This window comes from Dryobates pubescens, chromosome 31, assembly GCF_014839835.1.
Source record: "Dryobates pubescens isolate bDryPub1 chromosome 31, bDryPub1.pri, whole genome shotgun sequence".
NCBI classification, from domain to species: domain Eukaryota; kingdom Metazoa; phylum Chordata; class Aves; order Piciformes; family Picidae; genus Dryobates; species Dryobates pubescens.
In genome coordinates this window covers 7,532,408-7,558,735 of record NC_071642.1, presented here as the reverse complement: position 1 = coordinate 7,558,735, position 26,328 = coordinate 7,532,408, and the positions used below count along the sequence as shown (strand labels likewise).

Genomic DNA, 26,328 nt, shown 5'->3' with positions numbered 1-26,328 from the left:
CCCTTCCTCCAGAGCACTGACAAAGAGATCAAAGAGAGCTGAGTTAACAAATTCATTCAGGAAAGAGAACAAATTGAGTTGCTACATATTTTGTGTCCTTGTTAATCAACAGAGCAATGCCACAGTCATCCTTCAAGCACACATCAAACCCTTCTCTCCCTGGACAATACTTTCCCTAACACATGGCAAAGGTACCATTAAAATGGGGAAGGGAGGGTGGGGAAATGACAAAGCAACGTTGCAAAAACTCAAGGGAGGGAGAAAGTCAGAGGCTTAGTTCCTGTCGAGGTATGAAATGGATATTGCTGGTTTAGCCTGGCAGGGAAGAGGGTTTGCCAGCTCTGATGCAGCTAACAGAGCCAGCCCAGTGCCAAGTGGCACCAGGATGATGTGCTGGCAGTGCTGCAAAACCAACCTGCTCATTAAAACCCTCTCCATTCCTGCCTCCCCCCTCCTCCTGCCACCTTCCTCCTCCCACACAGCATCTCCCCAGGAGATGCTCAGCGCCGTGTCCTGGCTTTTGGCATCTCATGGCTTCCAGATAGGTTTGACATCATTGGTATGGGGGTGAGTGGGGGGGGGGTGGTGGTGGTAAAAATCCCTAAAATTAGTGCAAATTAGAAGTGGGGAGGCAGAGGGGGTTATGTGGCCAGATGCAGGGGAAAGGAAGGTGCTGGAAAATTGGGATTTATGCCATAAATCCATCAGTCTCCAGCTTTGCAAGAGTTAATTCCCACCCCCCAGTTCTCAGCCCACCCTTTGGATTTTTTGGAGCTTCCCTTCACCTGCCAATTATTGCAATAGAAATGTGCTTTTTGTGTGTGTGTCTAAAGAGGAGTTAGTTGTGCTCTCTTGTGAGTCCTCCCCCAGCAGCCACGGTGGGCATCACTGGAGGGGAACCTCGTTAACTTGAGTCCCAAAGTCATGGATGTTTCCTCCCTGGAGGTGCTCAAAGCCAGGCTGGATGAGGCCTTGAGCAAGCTGGGCTGGTGGGAGGTGTCCCTGCCCCTGGCAGGGGGTTGGAACTGGCTGATCTTGAAGGTCCCTTCCAACTCAACCCATTCCATGGAGCTGTGAAAGTCTTGCTCCCGAATGCTTGCAGCCGGCGTCTGCCTGTGGTGGCTTTGCCCTGCTCGTGGATCTCCTCCTGATTTTCCCCTGATGATTTCCAGGGATGTGAGGTTTTGGCTGAAGCTGCCACTGGCCAGAGCCTTGCTGGGAAAATCCCCATCTGCAGAGGGGGGGCCCCCGAGGATGCTGCACAGCTGAGGGTGTGGGGGATGGGTTGGCTCAGAGCTGGAGCGATCCAGGTGGACATCGGGAGCGCTCCAGGAACGGTGGAGGTGTGGGATTTGGTACAGTGCATCGGACCTTGGTGTGGTACAACCCCGAGCCAGGGTGCTGGTGAAGCCTTTCACATGGCTGTTGGACCTTCAGAGATCTCCTCCAGCCTCTGCTCGATCATCAGCCGGAGGATGGAGTACCTGCGGAGGCCAAGCACAGGGACCTGAGGATTTGTTGCAGCATCAAGCTGGGCTTTGAACCCAACCTGCCAAAACAACCCTGGACTAACACAAAACTCAGGGGCTCAGGCATGCATTAGGGACACCAGGCTGTGCAGAGGAGTTTTCAGCACTGACACAAGTGCCTGCCAGTGTCCTTAACCCTCAGCATCTCCCCTCGGTGCCACCAAGCCCGGCGTACTTGCGCATTAGCTTCTTCACTTCCCGATCCTCCTCTTCCTCCAGCTTCTGGATGAAGCTCCTGAGGACAGGCATCTCGAATTTGATGTACTGGGCAACCTGGGGGGAGTAGAGAGTCATTAAGATTGGAGAACACCTCTAAGATCATCAAGTCCAACCTTCTACCCAACACCTCTATGACCACTGGACCGTGTCTCAAAGCATCAGACTTGTTCCTGGAACACCTCCAGGGATGGGGACTCCGCCACCTCCCTGGGCAGCCTGCTCCAATCCCTGACCACTCTTCCAGTAAAGAATTTTTCCCTAATATCCAACCTAAACATCTCCTGGCACAATTTCAGGCCATTTCCTTTCATGCCCCCCTCAGTAGTTACTTGGGGGAAGAGCCCAACCCCCCACCTGGCTCCAACGTCCTTTCAGGTGGCTGTAGAGAGCCAGGAGGTCTCCCCTCAGCCTCCTCTTCTTCAGGCTGTCCTCATGAGACCTGCTCTCCAAAGTGGGGTGAGGAAGAGGATGATGCACCAACCCCATGAGGCTGAAGGTGACCTCACAGGGTCCTCTTCCCCCAGATTTAAGCAGGGAAATAAAAACAATCTCTGCAGCAAACCCTACAGGAAATGACACTTGCTAATTGGGGGGGAGAAGTCCACCTGAGGGCTAATCCATTGTGTTTTACTCCACCCACTGGCTGCAGGACTTGGCTCCTTGACGTGGTGAGACCTGTGCACCCCAAGCCTGGCACCCAGAGCCCAAAACTGGAGTCTGTCCCAAAAAGGGCAACAAGGGTGGCGAGGGGTCTTGAGTACAGTCCTGAGAGGAGCAGCTGAGGGACCTGGGGTTATTGAGGCTGGAGAAGAGGAGGCTGAAGGGAGAACTTCTTCTGACTTTCTACAACTCCTTGAAAGGAGGTTGGAGCCAAGGGGGGCTTGATCTTTTCTCCCAGAGAACAAGTGATAGGAGAATGGGAAATGGCCTCAAGACAACCAAGGTAGGTTTGGGTTGGATATTAGGAAAACATTCTTTGCCAAAAGGGTCTTCAGGCACGGGCCCAGGCTGCCCAGGAAGGAGGTGGAGTCCCCATCCCTGGAGGTGTTCAAGAAACCTGTGGCCATGGCACTTGGGGACAGGGTTTGGTGGCCACGGTGGTGTTGGACTGGGTGATCTCCAAGGGCTTTTCCAACCGAAGCAGGGCTATGATTCTGTGATTCTCTGCTGTGCCCCGGGATGTCAGGTTATGGATGCACTCGGAAGGTCTCAGAGGGCTCTTAAAAGCAGCTGATCCTGAGGCTCGTTTGTGCTGCGAGCCCAGCGCAGGGCTGGGAGGGAGCCGGCAGATGGCAGAGCCGAGCACGGAGATTGCTCTGCTGGGAGCAGAGCCATGGATCACAGAGTGGCTTTGGCTGAAGAGATCTTAAAGCTCATCCAGTCCAAACCTCAACCCAGCACTGCCAGGCACCACCAACCCATGGCCCTCAGCGCCACATCTCCAGGGCTTTCAAACCCCTCCGGGGTGGGGACTCCACCACTGCCCTGGGCAACCTTTTGGGGAAGAAATTTCAGCTCCTGTCCAACCTAAACCTGCCCTGGGGCAACTTGAGGCCAATTCCTCTCGTCCTGTCACTTGTTCCTACCCCCACCTTGCTCCAACCTGCTTTTCAGGGAGCTGTAGAGAGGTCTCCTCTCAGCCTCCTTTTCTCCAGGCTCAACACCCCCAGCTCCCTCAGCTGCTCCTTCCCAGCCCTGTTCTCCAGACTCTTCCCAAGCTTTGTTGCCCTTCTCTGGACCTGCTCCAGCCCTTAATGTCCTTCTTGGGGTGAAGAGCCCAAAACTGAACTCAGCACTGAGGGTATGGCCTCAGGAGTGGCCACTTTGGGTGGACAATCCCTGCCCTGCTCCAGGCCAGGCTGCTGGTGTCCTTCTTGGCCACCTGGGCACACCCAGGCTCATCTTCAGCTGCTGTTGAGCTACACCCTCAGGTCATTTTCCACCAGGTAGTTTCCAGCCACTCTGCCCCCAGCAGAGTTGTGACCCAAAAAGATTTGGGATGGCAAAATAGGGCTGAGGAAGCTTTAAAGCTGCTCCTGAAGCACAGCCTGAGGTTTTCCCCATGAGAGGAGGAGTTTTTGTGAGGACATCATAGAATCATAGAATGTTCCAGGCCAGAAGGGACCTCCAAAGCTCATGCAGTCCAACCCCTCTGCAGTCAGCAGGGGCATCCCCAACTAGATCAGGCTGCCCAGGGCCTCATCCAGCCTCACCCTGAATATTTCCAGGGATGGAGCCTCAACCACCTCCCTGGGCAACCTCTTGCAGTGTTCCACCACCCTCATGGTGAAGAACTTCTTCCTGATATCCAACCCAAATCTGCCCTTCTCTAGTTTGAAGCCATTGCCCCTGGGCCTGTCCCTGCAGGCCTTTGCAAACAGTCTCTCTCTGTCCTTCCTGGAGCCCCTTCAGGTACTGGAAGGTTGCTATTAGGTCTCCCCAGAGCCTTCTCTTCTCCAGGCTGAACACCCCCCAGCCCCTTCAGCCTGTCCTGTAGCAGAGCTGCTCCAACCCCCTGATCATTTTGGTGGCCCTTCTCTGGACTCTCTCCATCAGCTCCATGTCCTTCCTGTGTTGAGGGCTCCAGATGTGGAAGCTAATTCCTGCATCCCCAGCATGGAGACATCCTGACATCCCCCCCACATCCCCCCAGTATTCCAGCCCTGGCTTGCATCCCAACCCCATCCGAAGCCCACAAGCCTCCCCTGCTGGCAAACTCACATCATAGGTGATTTCTTCCACCTGGTCCTTCTCCATGAGGAAGACCTTGGAGACCTGCTCGCAGGGCCCCTGCAGGATGCGGGCGATCAGGGGGTAGTCGCTGGCTCGGAGCTTCTGCTTCTCTGCAACACCAAAAGCACCAACGTTTGGCCTGGGGGAGGACTGGGCTCTGCCATGACCAACCAGCTGCCTGTGCTGGGGAGGTTCACAGAATCACAGAACCATGGAACTGCTGAGGCTGGAAGAGACCTTGGGGATCAGCCAGTCCAAGCACTCACCCAGAGCTCACAATCTGCAGCTGCTGCTGAGACACTGACCCTGAGCCACCTCCCTCAGCACCACATCCAGGTGGCTTTTGAACACCTCCAGGGTGGGGGGCTCCACCACCACCCTGGGCAGCCTGGGGCAGTGCCTGAGAATCCCTTCTGGGAAGAATGTTTTCCCAGTGTCCAACTAGGAACCTCCCCTGGTGCATCTTGAAGCCATTTCCTCTTGTCCTATCACTTGTTCCTTGGGCCCAACCCCCACCTGGCTCCAGCCTCCTTTCAGGGAGTTGTAGAGCCAGAAGGTCTCCCTTCAGCCTCCTCTTCTCCAGGCTCAACACCTCCTGTTCTCTCAGCTGCCCCTCATAGGATTTGTGCTCTCTCAAGGCCCTGCCCCAGCTTGGTTGCTCTTCTCTTGCTGCAGACTCACCTCCACTGGTGTGGACGATGTAAAGGGCAAACTCCTCTGCTGAGTTTTCGATCTGGACAGAGACAGAAACCACTCAGAGATCCATCCCTCAGCTCCGGCCGGCAACCCAACCCCCAGCATTTCTCTCCCTGCGTTTCCCTTCCACACCCCCACGGGATGGCAATTCCCTGGGTGGAGCAAGCCAGGAGCAGGGGGTTGGGGGGGGAGGAAGACATCTAAAGGTACCTTGAATTTGTTGAGCAGCAGCTTAAGGACCTGGGGGGTGGTCATGGTGCTGTTTATCCGGACGTTGGTGACAGAGCCGTACGCCGGCGTGAACACCGAGGTCTGCGGGGTGCAAAGGGCCATCTGAAACCTCCCCTCCCAGGCTTGAGGTTCCTCACCCAGGTGGGTTGGGGTTCATTTTAAGGGGGGGGAGGGAAGTGGGAGCTGACCTTATGGTTGTAGAAGTGTCCGTTGATGGAGAAGCGGTGGCGGCGGATGCGGCGCTGCTCGCTGGGCGTGCGGGAGCTGCCCCTGCGCCGCACGCCCACGTCGCTCCGCGTCCGCATCAGCTGCGGCGTCTCCTCCGGCCCCCCCTTGCTGCCTGCACAGAGACCCCGTGGGGGAGGATGGGGCTGAGCAGAAGGGGACAAGAAGGACCCCCCTCAGGGTCCTACCTAGCAGCGTCTCCCTGCTGCAGAAATCATAGAATCGCAGAATGGGTTGGGCTGGAAGGGACCTTGAAGGGCATCTGGGTTGGAAGGGACCTTGAAGGGCATCTGGGCTGGAAGGGACCTTGAAGGGCATCTGGGTTGGAAGGGACCCTGAAGGGCATCTGGGTTGGAAGGGACCTTAAAGATCATCCGGGTTGGAAGGGACCTTAAAGATCATCCGGGTTGGAAGGGACCTTGAAGGGCATCTGGGTTGGAAGGGACCTTAAAGATCATCTGGGTTGGAAGGGACCTTGAAGGGCATCTGGGTTGGAAGGGACTTGGAAGATCATCTGGGTTGGAAGGGACCTTGAAGGGCATCTGGGTTGGAAGGGACCTTGAAGGGCATCTGGGTTGGAAGGGACTTGGAAGATCATCTGGGTTGGAAGGGACCTTGAAAGGCATCTGGGTTGGAAGGGACCTTGAAGGGCATCTGGGTTGGAAGGGACCTTGAAGGGCATCTGGGTTGGAAGGGACCTTAAAGATCATCCGGGTTGGAAGGGACCTTAAAGATCATCCGGGTTGGAAGGGACCTTGAAAGGCATCTGGGTTGGAAGGGACCTTGAAGGGCATCTGGGTTGGAAGGGACCTTGAAGGGCATCTGGGTTGGAAGGGACCTTGAAAGGCATCTGGGTTGGAAGGGACCTTGAAGGGCATTTGGGTTGGAAGGGACCTTAAAGATCATCCAGGTTGGAAGGGACCTTAAAGATCATCCGGGTTGGAAGGGACCTTGAAGGGCATCTGGCTTGGAAGGGACCTTGAAGGGCATCTGGGTTGGAAGGGACTTGGAAGGGCATTTGGGTTGGAAGGGACCTTAAAGCTCATCCAGTTCCAACCCCCTGCCATGGGCAGGGACACCTCCCACCAGCCCAGGTGGCTCAAGGCCTCATCCAGCCTGGCCTTCAACACCTCCAGGGAGGGGACATCCGCAACCTCCCTGGGCAACCTGTTCCAGTGTTTCCCCACCCTCACTGCAAAGAATTTCTTCCTCATCTCCATTCTCAATCTCCCCTCTATCATCTCAAAGCCATTGTCCCTCCTTCTGTCTCCTCAAGCCCTTGTCAGAAGTCCCTCCTTGGTTTTGCTGTAGGCTCCCACAGGTACCACGCGGGAGACCTCCATGGATGCAGAAGTCCCACCCCAGAAACACAACCTTACAAACCTCCCCAGTCAGGTTTAAGCCACCAGATTAAGCCACAGCAGCCTCTGGTTCATCCTCCCCCAGCTCCTGAAGGAGGCCATGGATCAGAATTCCCCATGGACATGAAGGCTGCACCTGGCTCTAGGCTCTTCTCCAGGAGGGCTTGAAGCATCTTTATTCACTTTGTCATCATTTCACTTAGTTCCTTTCCTTCAATGGGAGCCAGCAAACGAGGCCAGGGCTTCAGATCACAGCATGACCACTGGCCCAGCTCCAGATTACTATAACCTAGCTCTTCATCCTCTGCTAATGACCCTCTGGGATGTTTTCATTCTGAGCAGGTCTGCAGCAAGGAAGCTCTCTGGTGCTTGCTGCTCCAGCTGCACGCTGCAGGCCATGGCAGCTGAGCACCCACCCCCCCAAGCTGGGAATTACCTTCACAGTCATGGAACTGCTGAGGCTGGAGAGACCTTGGGGATCAGCCAGTCCAAGCACTCACCCAGAGCTCACAATCTACCACTGCTGCTGAGCTACTGACCCTGAGCCACCTCCCTCAGCACCACATCCAGGTGGCTTTTGAACACCTCCAGGGAGGGGGACTCCACCACCTCCCCAGGCAGCCTGGGGCAGTGCCTGAGAATCCCTTCTGGGAAGAAAGTTTTCCTAGTGTCTAACTGAACCTCCCCTGGTGCATCTTGAGGCCATTGCCTCTTGTCCTATCCCTGGTTCCTTGGCAGAAGAGCCCAACCCCCATCTAGCTTCAACCTCCTGCCAAGGAGTTGTAGAGGGCCAGAAGGTCTCCTCTCAGCCTCCTTTTCTCCAGACTGAACACCCCCAGTTCCCTCAGCTGCTCCTCCCCAGCCCTGTCCTCCAGACCCTTCCCCAGCTTTGTTGCCCTGCTCCAGCCCTCAATGTCCTCCTTGGAGTGAGGAGCCCAACCCTGCCCCCAGCACTCAAGCTGTGGCCTCCCCAGTGCCAATCAGACTGCGACAATCACATCCCTAGAGCTGCTGGCCAGAACAGTAATTAATTAATGAATAATTGCTGCTCCAGGCCAGGCTGCTGGTGGCTTTCTTGGCCACTTGGGCACCCCTTGGCTCATCTTCAGCTGCTGTTACCCAGCACCCCCAGGGCTTGCCCCACTGGGCAGTTTCCAGCCACTCCTCCTCAAGCCTGTATCCTTCACGTGGTTGTTGTGACCCAAGGGCAGCACTCGACACTTGGCTTTGTTGGACCACCCAGCTTGCAGCCATCATCCCTCGTCCTGCCACTACAACTCCTTGTCCAAAGTCCCTCCCTCAGCTCTCCTGTAGCCTCCTCCAAATCCTGGAAGGCTGCTCTAAGGTCTCTCTGGAGCCTTCTCTTCCCCAGGCTGAACAACCCCAACTCGCTCAGCCTGGCCCCAGAGCAGAGGTGGCTCCAGCCTCTGATCGTCTCCACGGCCTCCCCTGGACCTGCTCCAGCAGTTCCATGTCCTTCTTGCATTGCTTTTATTTAGAATCATAGAATCACTCAGGGTTGGAAGGGACCACAAGGATCATTAGTTCCAACCCCCCTGCCATGGGCAGGGACACCCCACACTAGATCAGGCTGGCCAGAGCCTCATCCAGCCTGGGCTTAAACACCTCCAGGGCTGGGGCCTCAACCACCTCCCTGGACAACCCATTCCAGGGCTTCACCACTCGCATGGGGAAGAATTTCCTCCTCATGTCCAGCCTGAATGTCCCCACCTCCAGCTTCATTCCATTCCCCCTAGACCTATCACTACCTGAGATCCTGAGCAGTCCCTCCCCAGCCTTCTTGTAGCTCCCTTCAGACCCTGGAAGGCCACAATGAGGTCACCTGGGAGCCTTCTCTTCTCCAGACTGAACAGCCCCAACTCCTTCAGTCTGTCCTCATAGGGGAGGTGCTCCAGCCCTCAGCTCATGATATTTCCAGAAAGGCATCCAAAAATACCTCACCTGAGCCCCCAACCCCTCCCCCAGGAACCTCTGCAGAGAGCTCCAGCTGTGTGAGGGCAGTGCTCAGAGCAGGATTTTCCCATGGGAATTGCGGGTGAAGGACGCAGGCAGCTCCAGCGCTGCCTCCCGCTCAGAGCAAGGGGTTAAGGAAGCACCAGGACCAAGCTCTTCCCCCTTGACAGAGAGGAAAAAAATCCAGGGAGGGGAAAAATAACTCTGCAGAATGTTGACTTCCCCATGGCAACGAACTTCCCCACGGCCTCTATTCTTCTTTTCTTCTTCCCTAAAAGCGGAGACGCCGGGAAGGGGAAGCTCCAACATCCTTTCCCCTACCATCCCATGAGGCTCCTTGCTCCATCCTCCCAGTTCCTTCCAACCTCCTCATCCCCACAGCCCACCCTGGCCCTTGCCCTGAGCAAAAACAAACCCCAACCCCACAAGCCAAGCCCTTCAGAAGGCTTCGGGGCTCAGGTTTTTCTTGCTGCAGGGAAATAAATTGTGGATGGGCTGGAAAGTGCCCAGGTCAGGAGAATGATCAGAGGAGGACTTAGCCTGTGAGGAGAGGCTGAGAGAGCTGAGGTGGTTCAAGCCTGGAGAGGAGAAGAGTAGGGAAGTGATGGTAGCCCTGTGCTGGGCACTGCTGAGGCCGCAGCTGGAGTGCAGGGTTCAGTTTTGGGCTCCTCACTGCAAGGACACTGAGGACTGGAGCAGGGCCAGAGAAGAGCAACAGACCTGGGGAAGGGTCTGGAGAACAGAGCTGGAGAGGAGCAGCTGAGGGAGCTGGGGGTGTGGAGCCTGGAGAAGAAGAGGCTGAGGGAGAAACCTCATTGCTCTCTACAGCACCTTGAAAGGAGGCTGGAGCCAAGTGGGGGCTGGTCTCTGCTCCCTAGTCTCAGGTGATAGGAGAGGAAATGGCCTGGAATTGTGCCAGGGAAGGCTGAGGTTGGAGGTGGGGAAAAATGTCTTTGCTGCAAGAGTGGTCAGGGATTGTCCCAGGCTGCCCAGGGAGGTGGTGGAGTCCCCATGCCTGGAGGTGTTCCAGAACCCTGTGGCCCTGGCACCTGGGGCTGTGGTTTGGTGGCCATGGTGGTGCTGGGTTGATGTTGGGCTGGGTGAGCTCAGAGGGCTTGTTGCAACCTAAACAATTCTGTGATTCTATGATTCTATAAGGCTAAGGGGAGACCTTATCAACACGGTCCAGGACATAAAAGGTGGCTATCAGGAGGATGAAGACTCCAAGGAGTCCCAAGGGGTGATGAGTACAAGTTACTCCTGAGGAAATTCCAATTGGACTGCAGAAGAAACCTGTTCCCCCTGAGGACAGTTGGACACTGGAATCACCTCCCACTGGAGGCAGTGCAGTCCCCTCCATGGGGCAGTTTCAGAGTCAGCCTGGCAGGCTGCTGGGTCAGCTCCTTTCAACTCCACCAGCACCTAGAGAGGTTGGAGCAGCTGGTCCCTGGGGTCCCTTCCTGGCATTCTGGGATTCTATGAAATGAAATATGGCTTAAGGTCACCTGGAGCAAGACTGGGACACTGACTTCTAGGGAACAAAACCTGTCTGCCTTATGTCTTCTGACCTCAAAGAGGAGCTGCTCCCAGCTACCCAGCCAGATCCCCCTGGATCTGAGCCCTGCTCACCTGTGACATTCCCTGGAGCCTCCGTGCTCGGCGTGGGCTCCGCGTCCGTGACCTGGATGTCTGGCAAGGTGCTGGGCTTCAGCACAGAGCTGGGGAGAAGCAAGGCAGAAGTGATGTGCTGGGGGAATGTGACCCAGCCCAGCCCCAGGCTGGTGAGGAGCAGCCTGCTATCCCTCGGGATCTGGCAGGTGACCACACCTGCAGGGCTGCAGTGCTGTTACAACATGAATCCTAAACTCTATTCCCCCAAAAACCCCTTTGGAAGGTCTTATCCCAGCTGCCTTCCTCCCAGGAAGGGTTGTTGAACCCCAGAATAATCTCCTGCACCCCAGAATAAACCCCTGAACCCCAGAATAACCTCCTGAACTCCAACAGAGCAGGAGCAGAGTTGGACCTGCCCTGTTTTTTCCTCTTTGCTGACAAAAAACCCCAAACCAACCTGGAAAACCACCCCAGATCCACTCCACTTCCAGGACAAGCCATGGATTTGCTGCTCTTGGGCCCTGGAGGACCAAGGCCAGGGGTTCTAGGGGTTTTGTAGAGTGTGATGGGGACTGAGGGAGTTGGGGCTGTTCAGTCTGGAGAAGAGAAGGCTCCCAGGTGACCTCATTGTGGCCTTCCAGGATCTGAAGGGAACTACAAGAAGGCTGGGGAGGGACTGCTCAGGATCTCAGGTAGTGATAGGACTAGGGGGAATGGCATGAAGCTGGAGGTGGGGAGATTCAGACTGGACATGAGGAGGAAGTTCTTGCCCATGAGAGTGGTGAAGCCCTGGAATGGGTTGTGCAGGGAGGTGGTTGGGGCCCTGTCCCTGGAGGTGTTTAAGCCCAGGCTGGATGAGGCTCTGGCCAGCCTGATCTAGTGTGGGGTGTCCCTGCCCATGGCAGGGGGCTTGGAACTAATGATCCTTGTGGTCCCTTCCAACCCTGCCTGATTCTATGATGCTACTACGACTTTACTTCAGCCTTGGCTTCCTCAGGGTGTTGCCCGGTGGCCAAAACCCCGGAGCCAGAGCAGGCGTCTGGGGCTGTGAGGCAGCAAACCCCAGCTGGAGGGGCTCGGGGTGGGGGGTGGGGAGGGTAGCCGCGGGGGCTCCTCCGCCCTGCACTCACCCGTGGGCTCCCAGGTTGCAGCCCGAGTGCCAGGAGGAGGAGGAGGGCGGGGGCCGGATGCGCTGATTGTCGTCCTGCATCTGGAGGCGGATCGGGCGCCGCAAGCCCCAGGAGATGTTCAGCAGCCCTTCCACGATCAGTTCCCCTTCCTCCTGCGCAGAGAGCAGCAGCTCCGCACCCCGCGCACAGACTCGGAGGGGTTTTTTTGCACCTCCCAAGTCTGAATCAACGCGAATTTCCTCTTTTATTCTTTCCCCTTACCCTTCCTCCCCTCCCCCCACCCCGACAGGGAGCAGCAGGTCCCTACCCCGGGGGGTTTCTCACCTCCCGGTGCCGCAGCTGCAGATTTTGCCCTTCGTAGTAGATGTTGTAGGTCTTCAAGTGTAAGAGCAGCTCATTTCTGAAGGAGAAAAGGGGAAAGATGTTGAGAAAAAATAGGGGAAGGGGGGTGGGGGGATGGGGGAGGACATTGCAGGCACTGCTTGGTCCCCTGGAGCCAGGCAGAAGGAAATTGGAGGGTGTAAGAGAAAAGGGGTTGGCTTAGATGACCTTTAAAGGGCCCTCCCAACCCAAACCATCACTCTATGAAAGCTGGAATTGTTTCCCAGGGTCAGGCTGGACTAGGCTGCTCCTGTGTCCAAAACAGCTTCAGCTGGGGCAAAAATGGGTCTTTGGCTGCCTCAAGAGCTCTCTTGTAGAGGATATCTGCTGCAGGTTCAACCAGGGGGTATCAGAGAGTCATGGATCCATGGAATGGGTTGGGTTGGAAGGGACCTCCAAGATCAGCCAGTTCCAACCCCCTGCCATGGGCAGGGACACCTCCCACCAGCCCAGCTTGCTCAAGGCCTCATCCAGCCTGGCCTTGAGCACCTCCAGGCAGGAGCCAGCCACAGCCTCCCTGGGCAACCTGTTCCAGGGTCTCCCCACCCTCACTGCAAAGAATTTCTTCCTCATCTCCAGTCTCAGTCTCCCCTCTCCCAGCTCAAAGCCATTGTCTCTCAGCCTGGCACTCCCAGCCCTTATCAAAGTCCCTCCCCAGCTCTCCTGGAGCCCACTCAGGTACTGGCAGGCTGCTCTGAGGTCTCCCTGGATCCTTCTCTTCCCAGCCTGAACAGCCCCAACTCTCAGCCTGTCCCCAGAGGGGAGGTTCTCCAGCCCTCTCATCCTCTTGATGGCCTCCTCTGGACCTGCTCCAACAGTTTGATCCCCTCTGGGGGACAAGCTTTCTGCACCCATGTCCTCCACCAGCTGTGCAAAAAGCCCTAAGCAAAGCCACCAGACCTTGGTGGAGCTGGTCACAAGGCTGAAAACCAAGGAAGTGTTGGGAGTTGAAGCCCTTAGGTCATGCTGGAGTCACAAGTTCTCAGAGGAGAGGTCACCCCATCAGCTCCTGGCTCAGGCCCCTGACCTCAAGCTCAGCCTGAGCCCTGCTCCAGTTGAATGATAACAATGAAAATAGACATAATAACAACAACAATAGTAGTTATGATTGTTGTTATCATTATTAATACTTTAATAATAATCACAGGCTCACAGGAAGTTAGGGGTTGGAGATCTTCCAGCCCCCTGCCAGAGCAGGAGCAGAGAACCCAGCCCAGGGCACACAGGAACACATCCAGACAGGGCTGCAAAGGCTCCACACAAGGAGACTCCACAACCTCTCTGGGCAGCCTGCTCCAGGCCTCTGGGAGCCTCCCAGGGCAGAAGTTCCTCCTCCTGCTGAGCTGCAACCTCCTGTGCTGCACTTTCCATCCCTTGCCCCTTGGCCTGTCCCAAGGTGCAGCTGAGCAGAGCCTGTCCCCTCCCTCCTGCCCCCCAGCCCTCAGCTCTTGAGAGCCATTGAGCAGATCCCTCTCAGCCTTCTCCTCTCCACACTCAGCACCCCCAGGGCTCTCAGCCTCTCCTCCCCAGGCAGTGCTGCAGTCCCTTCAGCAGCCTTGCAGCCCTCCCTTGGCCTCTCTGCAGCAGCTCCCTGTCCCTCCTCAGCTGGGGAGCCCAGAGCTGGATGCAATGTTCCAGGTGTGGCCTCAGCAGGGCAGAGCAGAGAGGGGAGGAGAAGCTCCCTGGCTCTGCTGGCCACACTCCTCTGAATGCCCCCAGGACCCCCTTGGCCACATCATAATTGAATGAATGAATGAATGGAGACATCAATAAATAAATAAATAGATAAACTCAAACTAAAGCCAGATGTAAGCCAGGCCAGGCTGTCCAAGCCCTTCTGTGATTCCTGGGGAAGTGATGCCATGAATCCAGCTCAGCAGGCTGCTGGGGTTTCAAGGATGCTCAGCAGGCTGCTGGGGTTTCAAGGATGCTCAGCACCTTCAGGCTGACATCAGGAAGCACAAATCCCAGGGCTGTGGGGTCAGGAGAAAGTACAAAAGAGGGGATGCAACATCCCCTTTATGCTTTATCTCCCTTAAAATCTTCCTGGAAGCTTAGGAATCCTTTTACTTCCTTCCCAAAGCACAAAGGAGCAATCCCAGCTCGGGAGCTTTCCTGGCAGAATTTGGCCTTCAGAGCTCCTAAGGGAAAACCAAATTCCAACTCACATCAAAGCCCCCCCCGATATTTTTTTGAAAGGAAATCGCTGATTCTCGCCCTAGAACTGCTTTGGGGTTCTAAAGGCAACCAATTGAAGTTCAACTCCAGGCTCCCTCCTCTCCTCCCAACGAAAATCCCCCCCGGGAATACTGCAGCCAGCTCCCCAGCCAGCAGCACAGGCTGTGGCTCTGCACTGCAGCCCTGCCCAGCAGCTTACTTGGAGATGTATTTGTCTTTGCCACAGGGAACCAGGAGCTCGCAGCCGCCGTAATCCATCCTCCTGCTCCTCTTTCATGGGAGCTGAGCTGCAGAGAGGGAGGAGAGAAAAGCATCGGCGTGAACCGCCCCGTCGCCGCCCCCTGGGGAGCAGGGAAACTCATGTGCTGGGATGTGGATGAGCTCTTGGGAATCACAGAATCGTCACAGAATCGCTTCAATGGGAGAAGCCCTCGGAGGTCACCCAGCCCAACATCAACCCAGCACCACCGTGGCCACCAAACCGTGGCCGCAAGTGCCATGGCCGCAGGGTTCTGGAACAGCTCCAGGGCTGGGGACTCCACCACCTCCCTGGGCAGCCTGGGCCAATCCCTGACCACTCTTGCAGCAAAGACGTTTTTCCTCATCTCCAACCTCAGCCTGCCCTGGCACAATTTCAGGCCATTTCCTCTCCTTCTATCACCTGAGACTGGGAAGAAGAGACGAACCCCCACTTGGCTCCAACCTTCTCTCAGGGAGCTGTAGAGAGCAATGAGGTCTCCCCTCAGCCTCCTCTCCTCCAGGCTCCACACCCCCAGCTCCCTCAGCTGCTCCTCCCCAGCCCTCTTCTCCAGAGCCCTCACCAGCTTTGTTGCCTTTCTCTGGCCCTGCTCCAGCCTTCAGTGTCCTCCTTGGGTTGAGAGGCCCAAAACTGAACCCAGCCCTCAAGCTGTGGCCTCAGCAGTGCCCAGTGCAGAAGCACAATCACTTCCCTCTTGCTGCTGGCCACACTCTTGCTGATTCAGCCTCCTCTCGGGGAGCTGCAGAGAGCAATGAGGTTTCCCCTCAGGCTCCTCTTCTCCAGGCTGTGGCAGCTGCTCTGGGAGGATGGAAGGGGAAGGAGGGGAGGGTGAGATGAGGGGAGATCAGATAAGGGTGAAGCGTCGTAAACTCACTGAAAATTTAATACCAGCAGCGATTGGCTTACTCTGGCATTTGCATTTCCAGCAGGCACCCAGTGCCCTGGCACTGCCAGACCTGCAGCAGGAAGGGGATGAGCAGCATTTACTCCTCTTTTCCATTCATTTTACCAGGGGTTTAATGCAAAGCTGCAGACATACAGGATCTGGCTTGATGCTTCCTCATCTCATCCCAGAGCACAGGCTGTGGGGTGGAAGTTGGGGAAGGATCTGGGAGACCTCAGAGCAGCCCTCCAGTACCTGAAGGGGAGCTGGGGAGGGACTTTGGACAAGGGTTGGGAGTGCCAGCATGAGAGGCAATGGCTTTGAGCTGGGAGAGGGGAGACTCAGACTGGAGATGAGGAAGAAATTGTTGAGAGTGATGCTGGGGAGACTCTGGCACAGGTTGCCCAGGGAGGCTGTGGCTGCCTCCTCCCTGGAGGTGTTGAAGGCCAGCCTGGGTGAAGCACTGAGCAAGCTGGGCTGGTGAGAGGTGTCCCTGTCCATGGCAGGGGGTTGGAACTGGATGAGCTTTAAGATTCCTTCCAAGCCAAGCCACTCTGTGAATCTGAACAACGCCAAGTGGCATTTTCTGCATTCCCTCCAGCGCCAGAGCATCTCCACAGCTCTCCTGCAAACACTCCGAAACCTCTCCACAAGTTCCACCTCTGGGGCAGCCCCAGCCAAAAGCAGGAGGCTGTTTGGGATGTTGCTTTGGATGCTATGAACTGGAATTCAGATGAGATTTGGGGTGAAGCCCTCAGGGCTGCTCAGAGCTTGGAAATCAGGCACTGGCAGCACCTTGAATTCAAAGCTGGAGCAGTGCTAAGTGACACAAAAGGGCTTCCGGGGTCATCCTTTAGCTCAGGGCTTTGTGAAGCCCTCCTAAGGGCAGCCTGTCTTTTTTCTTTCTTTTCTCCAGGGTCTGCTCCCTCCTTCCCCTCATCCAGACATGGAAAACACGCCAAGAAAAGAGGATTTGCCCCCCAACTGCTGTTTCCATCCACCTCCTGCACAGCTGCCTGCTGATCCTCTGGGACACAGACCTCATTTTCCTGCCAAAACAACCCAAACCCCACCACAAAATCCAGCAGCTAAATGACTCAACCAAAGCCTTGTGGTCAAAGGAGGAGCCCCTAAAACCTCAGCACAGCAGCAATCTCTGCCTCACAGCCTGCCAGTCCTGGTGGATCCTAGCAAATCAGTTACAAGGAACAGCAAAACCATTCCAGGCTGCACTTCACGGCGTGGGAGAGGTTGCAAAAGTAATTAGGGATAGAACAAGGAGGAATGGCCTCAAGCTGCACCAAGAGAGGGTTTGGTTGGACATCAGGAAAAAACATTTCACTGAAATGGTTGTCAGGCATTGGATCAGGCTGCCCAGGGAAGTGGTGGAGTCACCATCCCTGGAGGGGTTTCAAGGTTGTGTAGCTGGCTCCAGGCAGACCTTAGAGCAGCCTTCCAGTGCCTGAAGGGGCTCCAGGAGAGCTGGGGAAGGACTTTGGACAAGGGCTGGGAGTGCCAGGATGAGGGACAATGGCTTTGAGCTGGGAGAGGAGAGACTGAGACTGGAGATGAGGAAGAAATTGTTGAGAGTGAGGGTGGGGAGAGACTGGCACAGGCTGCCCAGGGAGGCTGTGGCTGCCTCTTGGCTGGAGGTGTTTGAAGCCAGGCTGGATGAGGCCTTGAGCAAGCTGTGCTGGTGGGAGGTGTCCCTGCCCCTGGCAGGGGGGTGGCACTGAATGATTTTTGAGGTCCCTTCCAACCTAAACCTTTCTGTGAACCTCTGAACATACGTGGTGCTTGGGGGTAGGACTCGGTGGTAAACTCAGCAGAAGAGGGTTAAGGGTTGGACTCAGTGACCTTGAAGGTCTTCTCCAACCTGAACGATTTTAGGATTCTGTGAGAAGTGCAGAGGGTGCTGAAGCAGTCAGAAGCAGCAGAGGGAGGGCAGGAAGCCAGCCCAGCCCTGGGGCTCCAGCTGTGCCTGGAGAAAGCAGAAGAGAAACCCGCCGCCGAAAAACTGCTCCTGGCAACGGAAAGGCTGACAAAGCCCTGAGCTTCCTGACCAGCCCGGGAGCTGCAGCCCTGCAGCACCCTCCTCTGGGGCTGGCAGCTGCCTCTCCCACATCCCCCCCCAGGAACAAACCCAATAAGGATCCCATCTCTCCCTCCACACCGATAAGAGGAGGAGATATTGCAGGCAGCTTTGTGGCTGGGGGGGAAACGTTGGCAGCGGTGGCTGCGCAGCACCTGCCCCAGCAGGGTGACTTCGGGGGTCACCAGCTGTGAGACAGAGGAAGGGCACAGAAGCAGCATCTGGCTTGTGGGTGTCCCCTGAAAGGGCTCCAGGGGGAAGGCAGCGATGCGTGGGGTGGGGGTTGAGCTCTCCCAGCTGCTTGGGCAGTGCAAAAACATTGCCACAAACCCACTGAAGAGGCTGAGAGCCTCCTGGCCTGCAGCAGCACAGCCTGGCCACGTGAAGGGGTGAAGGCAACTCTCCAGTCTCCTCCAAGGGCAGGTTTGGGTGAACTCCAGCTGAAAAAAGACTCATTTGGGGATGGGTGAGGAGCCCTGCAGCGCAGGTTCATCCCCCTGTGCCGAGGAGCTCAGCTTCCTGTTTACCGCCCGGCGCTGCCACCTTCGCCTCTGTCATCACATCCCCTTCCGAGTGAGGAAAGGGCCAAATTCTTCCTTTTTTGGGTCTCAAGAGCGCTGGGCTGTGGGTGGAAGGGAGCAGCAGCAGCCTGGAGCTCCCCAAATGGAGACCTGCCACCCCCCTGCCCTGATTTTCTGCCACGGCTTCGGTGAGAGGCTGGAAATGGCCAAGATAAAAGGGTTGGCAGTGTGCAGAATGCCCAACCAGCTGCTCAGCCACAGCAGCTCTTCCCTTCCCATCACCTCCAGTGCCTCAGTTTCCCCTTTTGGAGCCATTGTGCTCCCTTCACACCTTGTGGGGGCTGAGGTTTGGCTGGGGCCTTGCAAAGTGCTTTGCAAACATCAGCTCAAAGCCACTGCCCCTGCAGGGGTGGCAGGAGGACTGCAGCCCTCCCTGCCCTCTGACACAGCTATCAGCTGCTCCCATGGTTGCTTCCAGGCCCGAGTGGTCTCAGACTTATTCCCCTCCTTAAAGATGATTGTCATAAAATCATGGAATGGTTTGGGTTGGAAGGGACCTCAAAGCTCATTCAGTTCCAACCCCTGCCACAGGCAGGGACACCTCCCACCAGCCTAGGTTACTCAAGGCCTCATCCAGCCTGGTCCTGAGCACCTCCAAGCAGGGGACACCCATAGCCTCCCTGGGCAACCTGTTCCAGTTTCTCCCCACGCTCACTCTCAAGAATTTCTTCCTCATCTCCAGCTTCAGTCTTCCCTCTCCCATCTCAAAGCCATTGCCTCCCTGGGCAGCCTGCTCCAATGCCCTGCTCTAGTTTCAAGCCATTGCCTCTCATCCTATCACCACAAGCCAGGTCTCCTGTAGCTCCCTTCGGGTGCTGGAGATGCTCCAGGAGCTCAGACCCTTCCCTGAGACCCTTCCCTGCACCACCAGCACCCCACAGCGCAGAGGGAGCCTGGCCCCACTTGCAGCCCCTCAGGTGGAGCTGGGACACAGACTCCTGCTGAGCCCCTGGGGAGCTTCATACAGCAACACCAAAAAAGAAGAGTTAAAAGAGAAAAAGAAAAGGAGAGGAAAAAAAAGTAGAGCTCCCCTCCAGATCGTGTTTTGAGCTGGAGAGGGATGGTGCTCCCTGCTCCTGCCAGCAAGGAGCGTTTTGGGGGTGGGGTGTTTGCTTTCCCAGTTCCTGCAGCACGCAGAAGCTTTGGCAGCATCCCTGCTGCTGCTCCTGCCGCTCCAGCAGCCCAGCCAGGAGACGCAGCCTCGTCCCAGCTGCTGCTTCCCCCCGGCTGTGTGAGGCATTGTGGGAATATCCTGATCCCTGCTCCCCGGGGAGGCCGCGGTGCTGCCTCCTGCGCAGACCCTGCAGCCCGAGGAGGCTTTCGGCCGTCCCACCGCGCGTCCCCCGCGGCGCCACCGGAGCAAAGCATCAGCCGCAGGCCACGGTCCGTGGCCCGGAGGCTGCGGAGCCTCCGTGCCCAGCGCTGGGATGTGACCGAGCGCGGTGGGACGCGACCGAGTCTCTCACCTCCTGCCGGCAGATCCTTCCCTGGCCCCACGGTGCTGGGTGGGCGGCTGCCGTGAGCCGGTGTCGTGGTGGCTCCGGCCCAGGCGTTATTTTTGGAGCTGGGATTCCGTCCGTCCGTCCGTCCGGTGTCCCTAAGCACCAAGGTGCAGCCGCTCCATTGTTTTCCAGCCGCTATTGTTCAGCCCAAGTGCTCAGCCCCGTCCTGCCGAGGGGAAAGCAGGGGAGCGGTGGCAGAGCTGAGGATGGGTGATGCCATCGGGGCGCTGGCTCCCCTGGGGGCAAGTGGGGGGACCCACTGGCCACGCTCTGCAGGTCTGAACCTCCCCCCACCCCTGAGCAGAGCTGGTGGCCATCAGCGTCTTAGTGCGGGCGACAGGAGAGGAGCTAGGAGGTAGTCTCCAGCCCGGGGGCGATGGGGACACGGCGACGGTGCCGTGAGCAGGCTGGGGACCTGCAGGTGCTGCTGGCTCCCTGCGGCAGCAGCCAGCCCCAGAGCAGAGGGAGATGCTGAGGATGCTCGGGGGTGCGGAGATGACATCCCTGAGGCGGGGGGGTCGGAGCCTTCTCCGCGCACCGAGGGACTTCAGGACAGCTCCAGATGGGCCCCGAGGCCGCTCCCCCGAACGCCGGGGATGGGGCCCGGGATGGGGCCCAGGGATGAGGATGGGGATGGAGAGAATGGGGATGGGGATGTTGAGGATAGGGACCGGGATGGGGGTGCCATGTCCCGCCCGCACTCACCCGGTCCCGCTCCGCTCCGCGCCGCGGCCGGAGCCCCGCGAAAGCACCGCCCCTCCCTGGGGCGGGGCCGGGCGGAACGGGGCGGGGCTGCCGGGGCAGCGGGGCTGGGATCCCGGGGGACAACCCTCCCGCACCGGGAGCCCAAAGGACACCCCTGATCAGGTGGCAGGACCAAGGATGCCCTGCTTCGGTCACCTGATTTGTACCTCTAGGGACTGGTATCCCAAAGGATGCTCCATCTCAACCCCCTGGTTCCGGGTCTGGAACCGGCATCCCAAGGTGACGCTGTTTCTGGCAACCAAATTGCACTCCAGGATGCCAAAGGACGTCTCATCCCGGTGCCGGGATCAGGATTCAAAGGATGCCCTATCCCTGGTGCCGGGACCAGGATCCCAAAGGATGCCCCTTCTGATGCACCCAGAACTGCTCTTCTGATCAGCTCCAGCTGTGTCAGGATTCCCGGAGGGAGGGCCGTGGGCTCCCAGGCTGAAGTGGTCATTTCTACCTCAGAATGCCCCAAACCCTGCAAGGTTCATCCCAGAGCCACGCAGGCTGCAACAGGGCCAGCTGCTGGCTCCAGCCCGTTCCCAGCCACGGCTGTGCGATCCCATCCGGATCCAAACCCGCCCCCGAGAAGAGGATTGAAAAGGAAATCAATGAAACCCTTCTGCCTGGAGGCTGCTGCTGCCGTCCAGGGTCATAGTTACCTCCAACACGGCGCTCAGGCTCCAGCCTCTGCTCCTGGGCTGCGGGTCCCATCCTGCCCGTGCCCCCCGCGCTGCTGCAAGGGAGGGTTTGGGGAGGGGGGCACAGAGGTATTGAGTGTTCCAGAGGAGCAGCAGCGTGAGGCTGTATCCCTCTGCTTTTGTCTGCTTCTGACCTTTCCCAGTGCTTTGTGGCTTCTCTGGGCTTTTTTCCCTCTTTAAGGAATTTGCCTAGAAACAGCCCACACAAAGGGAAAAAAAACCTTCCCCAAAACAAAGAAATCATCTAAGCAGCTGCTGGAGCAAAACAAGGCAGCCTCTGCAGCCACCCATTGTATCAGCCCTGCTGGCCTTTCCCTGTTTTCTCCTGTTTGTATATAAAATAGGAGAGGATCAGGAGGAAGGAGCCTCTGGCGTGGGGAACTCTGACCCAGCGAGAGGGAGCTGGGATGGGGTCAGTATTGATATTCCAGCAGCATCTTCCGGGGCTGGCGGTGATGAGAGGCCCTTTGTGGCTGGGAGAACCCAGCTGAGCTGCACAATGGAGCAGAGCTGGCCCTGGCTGCCCGTGCTGGGTAAAGCCCTGCCCCCAAACCCAAGGAATTTAGCACCAAACCCCAAAGACTTAATCCCCAAATCCAAGGATTTAGCCCCAAACCACAAGGATTCAGCCCCAAACCCAAGGAATTTAGCACCAAACCCCAAAGACTTAATCCCCAAATCCAAGGATTTAGCCCCAAATCCCAAAGATTTAGCCCCAAACCCAAGGAATTTAGCCCCAACCCCAAAGATTTAGCCCCAAACCCCAAAGATTTAGCCCCAAACCCCAAAGATTTAGCCCCAAACCAAGGATTTAGCCCCCAACCCCAAAGACTTAATCCCCAAACCCAAGGATTTTGTCCCAGTCCCCACGGATTTAGCCCCAAACACCAAAGAATTTACCCCCAAACCCCAAGGATTTAGCTCCCAAACCCCAAGGATTTAGCTCCCAACCCCCAAAGGTTTAATCTCAAACCCCAAGAATTTAGCCCCAAGGATTTAGCCTCCAAACCCCAAAGATTCAATCCTAAGGCCAAGGATTTAGGTCTCAAATCCCAAACATTTAATCCCAAATAATTTAGCCCCAAATACCAAGGATTTAGCCTCCAACCCCCCAAGATTTAATTACCAAACCCAAGACTTTTGCCCCAAGCCCCAAAGATTTCATCCTCCAACCCAATTAGCCCCAAATCCCAAGGGTTTAGCCCCACTGCCTGCGATGGATTCCAGCCTGGCACTGTCTGGCTGGGGATGCACAGCTGCACAGCTTGCAGTGGGTTGGAAGGGACCCTCAGAGGGCATCTTGATCGCCCTGCACTCAGCAGGGACACCTTCAACTGGATCAGGCTGCCCAGGGACACATCAAATCTGACCTTGAATGTCTGCAGGGATGGAGCCTCAACCACCTCCCTGGGCAGCCTGTCCCAGTGTCTCCCCAGCCTCACTGTGCAGAACTTCCTCCTGATGGCCAACCTAACTCTGCCCTGCTCCAGTTTCAAACCATTGCCTCTCATCTCATCCCCACAGGCCCTTCTGGACAGTCCCTCCCCAGCCTCCCAATGTCCAATCTCAATCCAGCTTCCTCCAGTCTGAAGCCACCATCCCTCATCCTGGCACCTCCAGCCTTTAGCAAAAGTCCCTCCCCAGCTCCCCTGGAGCCTCTTCAGGTACTGGAAGGCTGCTCTGAGCTCTCCCTGGAGCCTTCTCTCTTCTCCAGGCTGAACAGCCCCAACTCCCCCAGCCTGTCCTCACAGCAGAGGTTCTCCAGCCTCTTGACCATCTTCGTGGCCTCCTCTGGACCCCTACCAGCACCTCCAGTCCCCTGTCAGCCTTTAGGGTATCTCAGCTGCTGATGATTTCAAGGAGAATTAAGACACCCAAGGACCTTCTTCAGCTTGGGCATCGCCTCCATGACTGGTCCAGAAATGGGATCCTGGAATGGGAAGGAAAATGCCCACAGAAACGTGCAGTGAGGGGGAAGCACAGAGCCTGTCTCAAAGCCAGGGGAGCAGCTGCTTGGCCAGGGTGAGGGATTTCTACTGTCTCCTGAGCTGGGCTGGGTTTGGGTCCCTGCTGAAATGATCCCTATGATCTTAATCCTGATTAATCCTTTGTGGTACTGGGTCAGAGCTCTGGAAATCATTGGGAGCTGGAGTGGTCTGGAACATTCTCTGTGGGGGGGGGGGAGAAGGCTGAGAGAATTGGGGCTGTTTAGTCTGGAGAAGAGCAGCCTGAGAGGGGGAATCTCACCAGTGCTGATCAACACTTCAAGGGTGGGTGTCAGGAGGGTGGCACCAGGCTGTTTTCAGTGGTGCCCAGGGACAGCACAAGAGGCAACTGGCACAAACCTAAGCATCAGAAGTTCCACCTAAACATGAGGAGGAACTTCTTTAAGTGGATGCCCACTACAGCCAGCAGCTCTTTGGGGATAGATCTCAGGGTCTCTGTCTCTCCTAGAAGAGAGGCCATTGGCCTTCTATGCCACCTGGGCACACTGCTGGCTCATGTTCAGCCTTCTATCAATCAGTACCCTCAGGCCCCTTTCTGCCTGCCCGCTCTCCAGCCACTCTGACTCCAGCCTGTAGCACTGCCTGGGGTTGGTGTGACCAAAGTCCAAGGCACCAATGCTAGGGCTCAATGTGCCCAGGTGGCCAAGAAGGCCAAGGGCATCCTGGCCTGCATCAGGAACAGTGTGGCCAGCAGGAGCAGGGAGGTCATTGTGCCCTGTGCTCAGCACTGGTTAGGCCACACCTGGAGTCCTGTGTCCAGCTCTGGGCTCCTCAGTTTAAGAAGGACATTGAGAGACTTGAAGGTGTCCAGAGAAGGGCAACAAAGCTGGGGAGGGGTCTGGAGCACAGCCCTGGGAGGAGAGGCTGAGGGAGCTGGGGTTGCTTAGCCTGGAGGAGGCTCAGGGGAGACCTTCTTGCTGTCTACACCTACCTGAAAAGGGAGGTTGTAGCCAGGTGGGGGTTGGTGTCTTCTTCCAGGCAGCCAGCACCAGAACAAGAGGACACAGTCTCAAGCTGTGCCAGGGGAGGTTCAGGCTGGATGTTACGAAGAAGTTCTTCATAGAAAGAGAGACTGGCCATTGGGATGTGCTGCCCAGGGAGGTGGTGGAGTCCCCATCCCTGGAGGTGTTCAAGAGGGGATTGGATATGGCACTTGGAGCCACAGTTTAGTAGTCCTGAGGTGTTGGGTGAGAGGTTGGACTTGATGGTCTCTGAGGTCTCTTCCAACCTTATTGATTCTGTGGTTCTATGGTTGAGTGGGTTCTGCTGCTGCTGGGATTTGACATGCCCTTAGGGGAAGAGCTGTGGGCTGAGAGCAGGGGCAGGAAGGTGGCTGGGAGCTGTAAGTGGCACTTGCTGGGGAGAGAGGCTGTCACCTCCCCTGGCCTGCCAAACCATCCAAGGGGGAGATGTGGAGAAGGAAGGGGAGCACCACACCGCAGAGCTGCATCTATGGCCGAGTTTATTTATACTGAACAGCTTTAAAAATACAGAATAAAATAGCTTTATCTACTATTATTCACAACATCTGGTCCAAATAGTACTTTCTTTTTTCTTCCTTTCTTTTAAATATTTAAGTGTTGAATGAAGCAATGTTAGAAATGAAGGGGAAAAAAAAAACAAACAACAAACAGAAAGAGAAATAATAAGAAAGGGGGGGGGGGGGGGGGGGGGGGGGGGGAAGATCCAGAAAAGAATTACACAAAGAACAACAACAACAAAGGTGAAAACAACCCAAGAATAAAAACCCCCTCCTGCTGTTGAAGGAAAAACAATAGGCAAGAGAGAGTTTGATAGCCAAAGAGCCAAAGTCAGTCACCAACACCTGGGAAAATGAAAGGCAAACTGGAATCCTATTTATCCCCACTGCCAAAGAACAGTCAAGAGTTTGTTATGCCAAAGGGAGCTCTCAAGAGGCAAAGTAGGGGAGCTTGGGCTGGCAGCAAGGTGGTGGAGGACACAAGGCAAGGCTGAGAGACCTCTGCTAGCAACACCTCCAGATGCCAAGGCACAGGGCACAGCCAAAAGGAGGACCAGCCAGGACGAGTGTGGGTGGCCTTGAGGGCAGAACCCCTGCTCCCTGCATGCCAGAAGCCAAAGGCCAAGAAGGCCAATGGCATCCTGGCCTGCATCAGAGTGAGTGTGGCCAGCAGGAGCAGGGAGGTCATTCTCCCCCTGTACTCCAGGCCTCCTCCAACACTGCAAAGGTCCAGGGTGAGAGCACCGGGTGCCTGCCCACCCCTGGGGGCACAGAGGCCAGCAAGCAGCAAGGAGAGGCTCAGGTTGGAAGGACCTCAGAGGGCATCTCCTCCAACCCCCTGCCATGGGCGGTGATGCCTCTCAACTAGACTCAGTTGCCCGAGGCCTCATCCAACCTGGCCTGCAACAGCTCCAGGGAGGGGGCAGCCCCAGCCCTAAGAAACATGCCCCAAAGTGGGGATGCTTTTGGGTACCAATGAGGGAGCCCCCAGTCCCCACCTGCCCTGGAAACAAAACAAAAGAGAAGAAGCTGCTTTTGGTTTCAGAAGGCCAGGTCAAAGGAAGCCTGGAGGTCGTGCTGGGCTGTCACCTGCATCTTCTACACTGATGGGCAAAGTGAGTTAAGCACAGCTTGCATTAGGCTGTGTGGAACACCCAATGGCTCCCTCCAACCAGCAGGCACAGAGCCACACAACGTTAGGGGCTGGAAGGGACCTCAAAAGCTCATCCAGTCCCAACCCCCCTGCAGAGCAGCATCACCTAGAGCACATCACACAGCAGCAACACATCCAGGGGGGGGTCTTGGGTATCTCCAGAGAGGGAGACTCCTCAACCCCCCCCCGGGCAGCCTGCTCCAGCCACACTGCCCCCAGCCCAGCGTGCCAGCAGCAGGGCACACAATCCCCACAGCCCTCCCCACGAAGGAGCTCTGACCCAGCAGGGCTGGGGGGTGGGAAGAGCCTTGAGGAGTCCAACCTGCAGCAAGGGGTGGGGGGGGTGGGGGAAGAGTGCTGAGACCTCGAGTTAGGGAGAGATGGAAGAAGTGAAAGAAACCTCTCTGGGGTTCTTGGTGGTTTGGTTGCTCAGTTAGGACCTCACAGATGGGGAACTAAAGTATCCACAGCTCCTACAGACTCAGCAGTGAAGAAACTCTACCATCCCATGACATTGTCATGACATTCACACCACTCCCTCCCAGGAGAAAAAAAACAACTCTGATCCTGAGTGGAAATGTTTCTTTTTTTTTTTTTTTCTTTCTTTTAACCTTTTTTTGGTTGTTTTAAATTTTTCTCTATTTTCTTTTTTT

General features: G+C 56.5%; 1 protein-coding gene across 3 annotated transcripts; it reads right to left on the bottom strand.

Annotated features, from left to right (window-relative positions):
• Nucleotides 1–738: 738 nt before the first annotated feature.
• RASSF2 (Ras association domain family member 2) lies at nucleotides 739–21,089 on the bottom strand. 3 transcript variants are annotated; one of them, XM_054175319.1, is made up of 12 exons: nucleotides 20,998–21,089; nucleotides 19,550–19,751; nucleotides 14,468–14,555; nucleotides 12,034–12,109; nucleotides 11,710–11,861; nucleotides 10,598–10,686; nucleotides 5,597–5,748; nucleotides 5,388–5,489; nucleotides 5,163–5,214; nucleotides 4,470–4,591; nucleotides 1,705–1,802; nucleotides 739–1,484 (listed from the first exon to the last, which is right to left on the bottom strand). In XM_054175319.1, exons 3-12 carry the CDS (start codon nucleotides 14,524–14,526, stop codon nucleotides 1,415–1,417), a joined length of 972 nt encoding a protein of 323 aa, XP_054031294.1. In that variant the 5' UTR covers nucleotides 14,527–14,555; nucleotides 19,550–19,751; nucleotides 20,998–21,089; the 3' UTR covers nucleotides 739–1,414. The 3 variants fall into 3 exon arrangements, with proteins under 3 accessions (XP_054031294.1, XP_054031292.1, XP_054031293.1); XM_054175317.1 differs by lacking the exon at nucleotides 20,998–21,089 and adding an exon at nucleotides 20,291–20,363; XM_054175318.1 differs by lacking the exon at nucleotides 20,998–21,089 and adding an exon at nucleotides 20,291–20,331 and having other exon boundaries at nucleotides 19,550–19,821.
• Nucleotides 21,090–26,328: the final 5,239 nt, after the last annotated feature.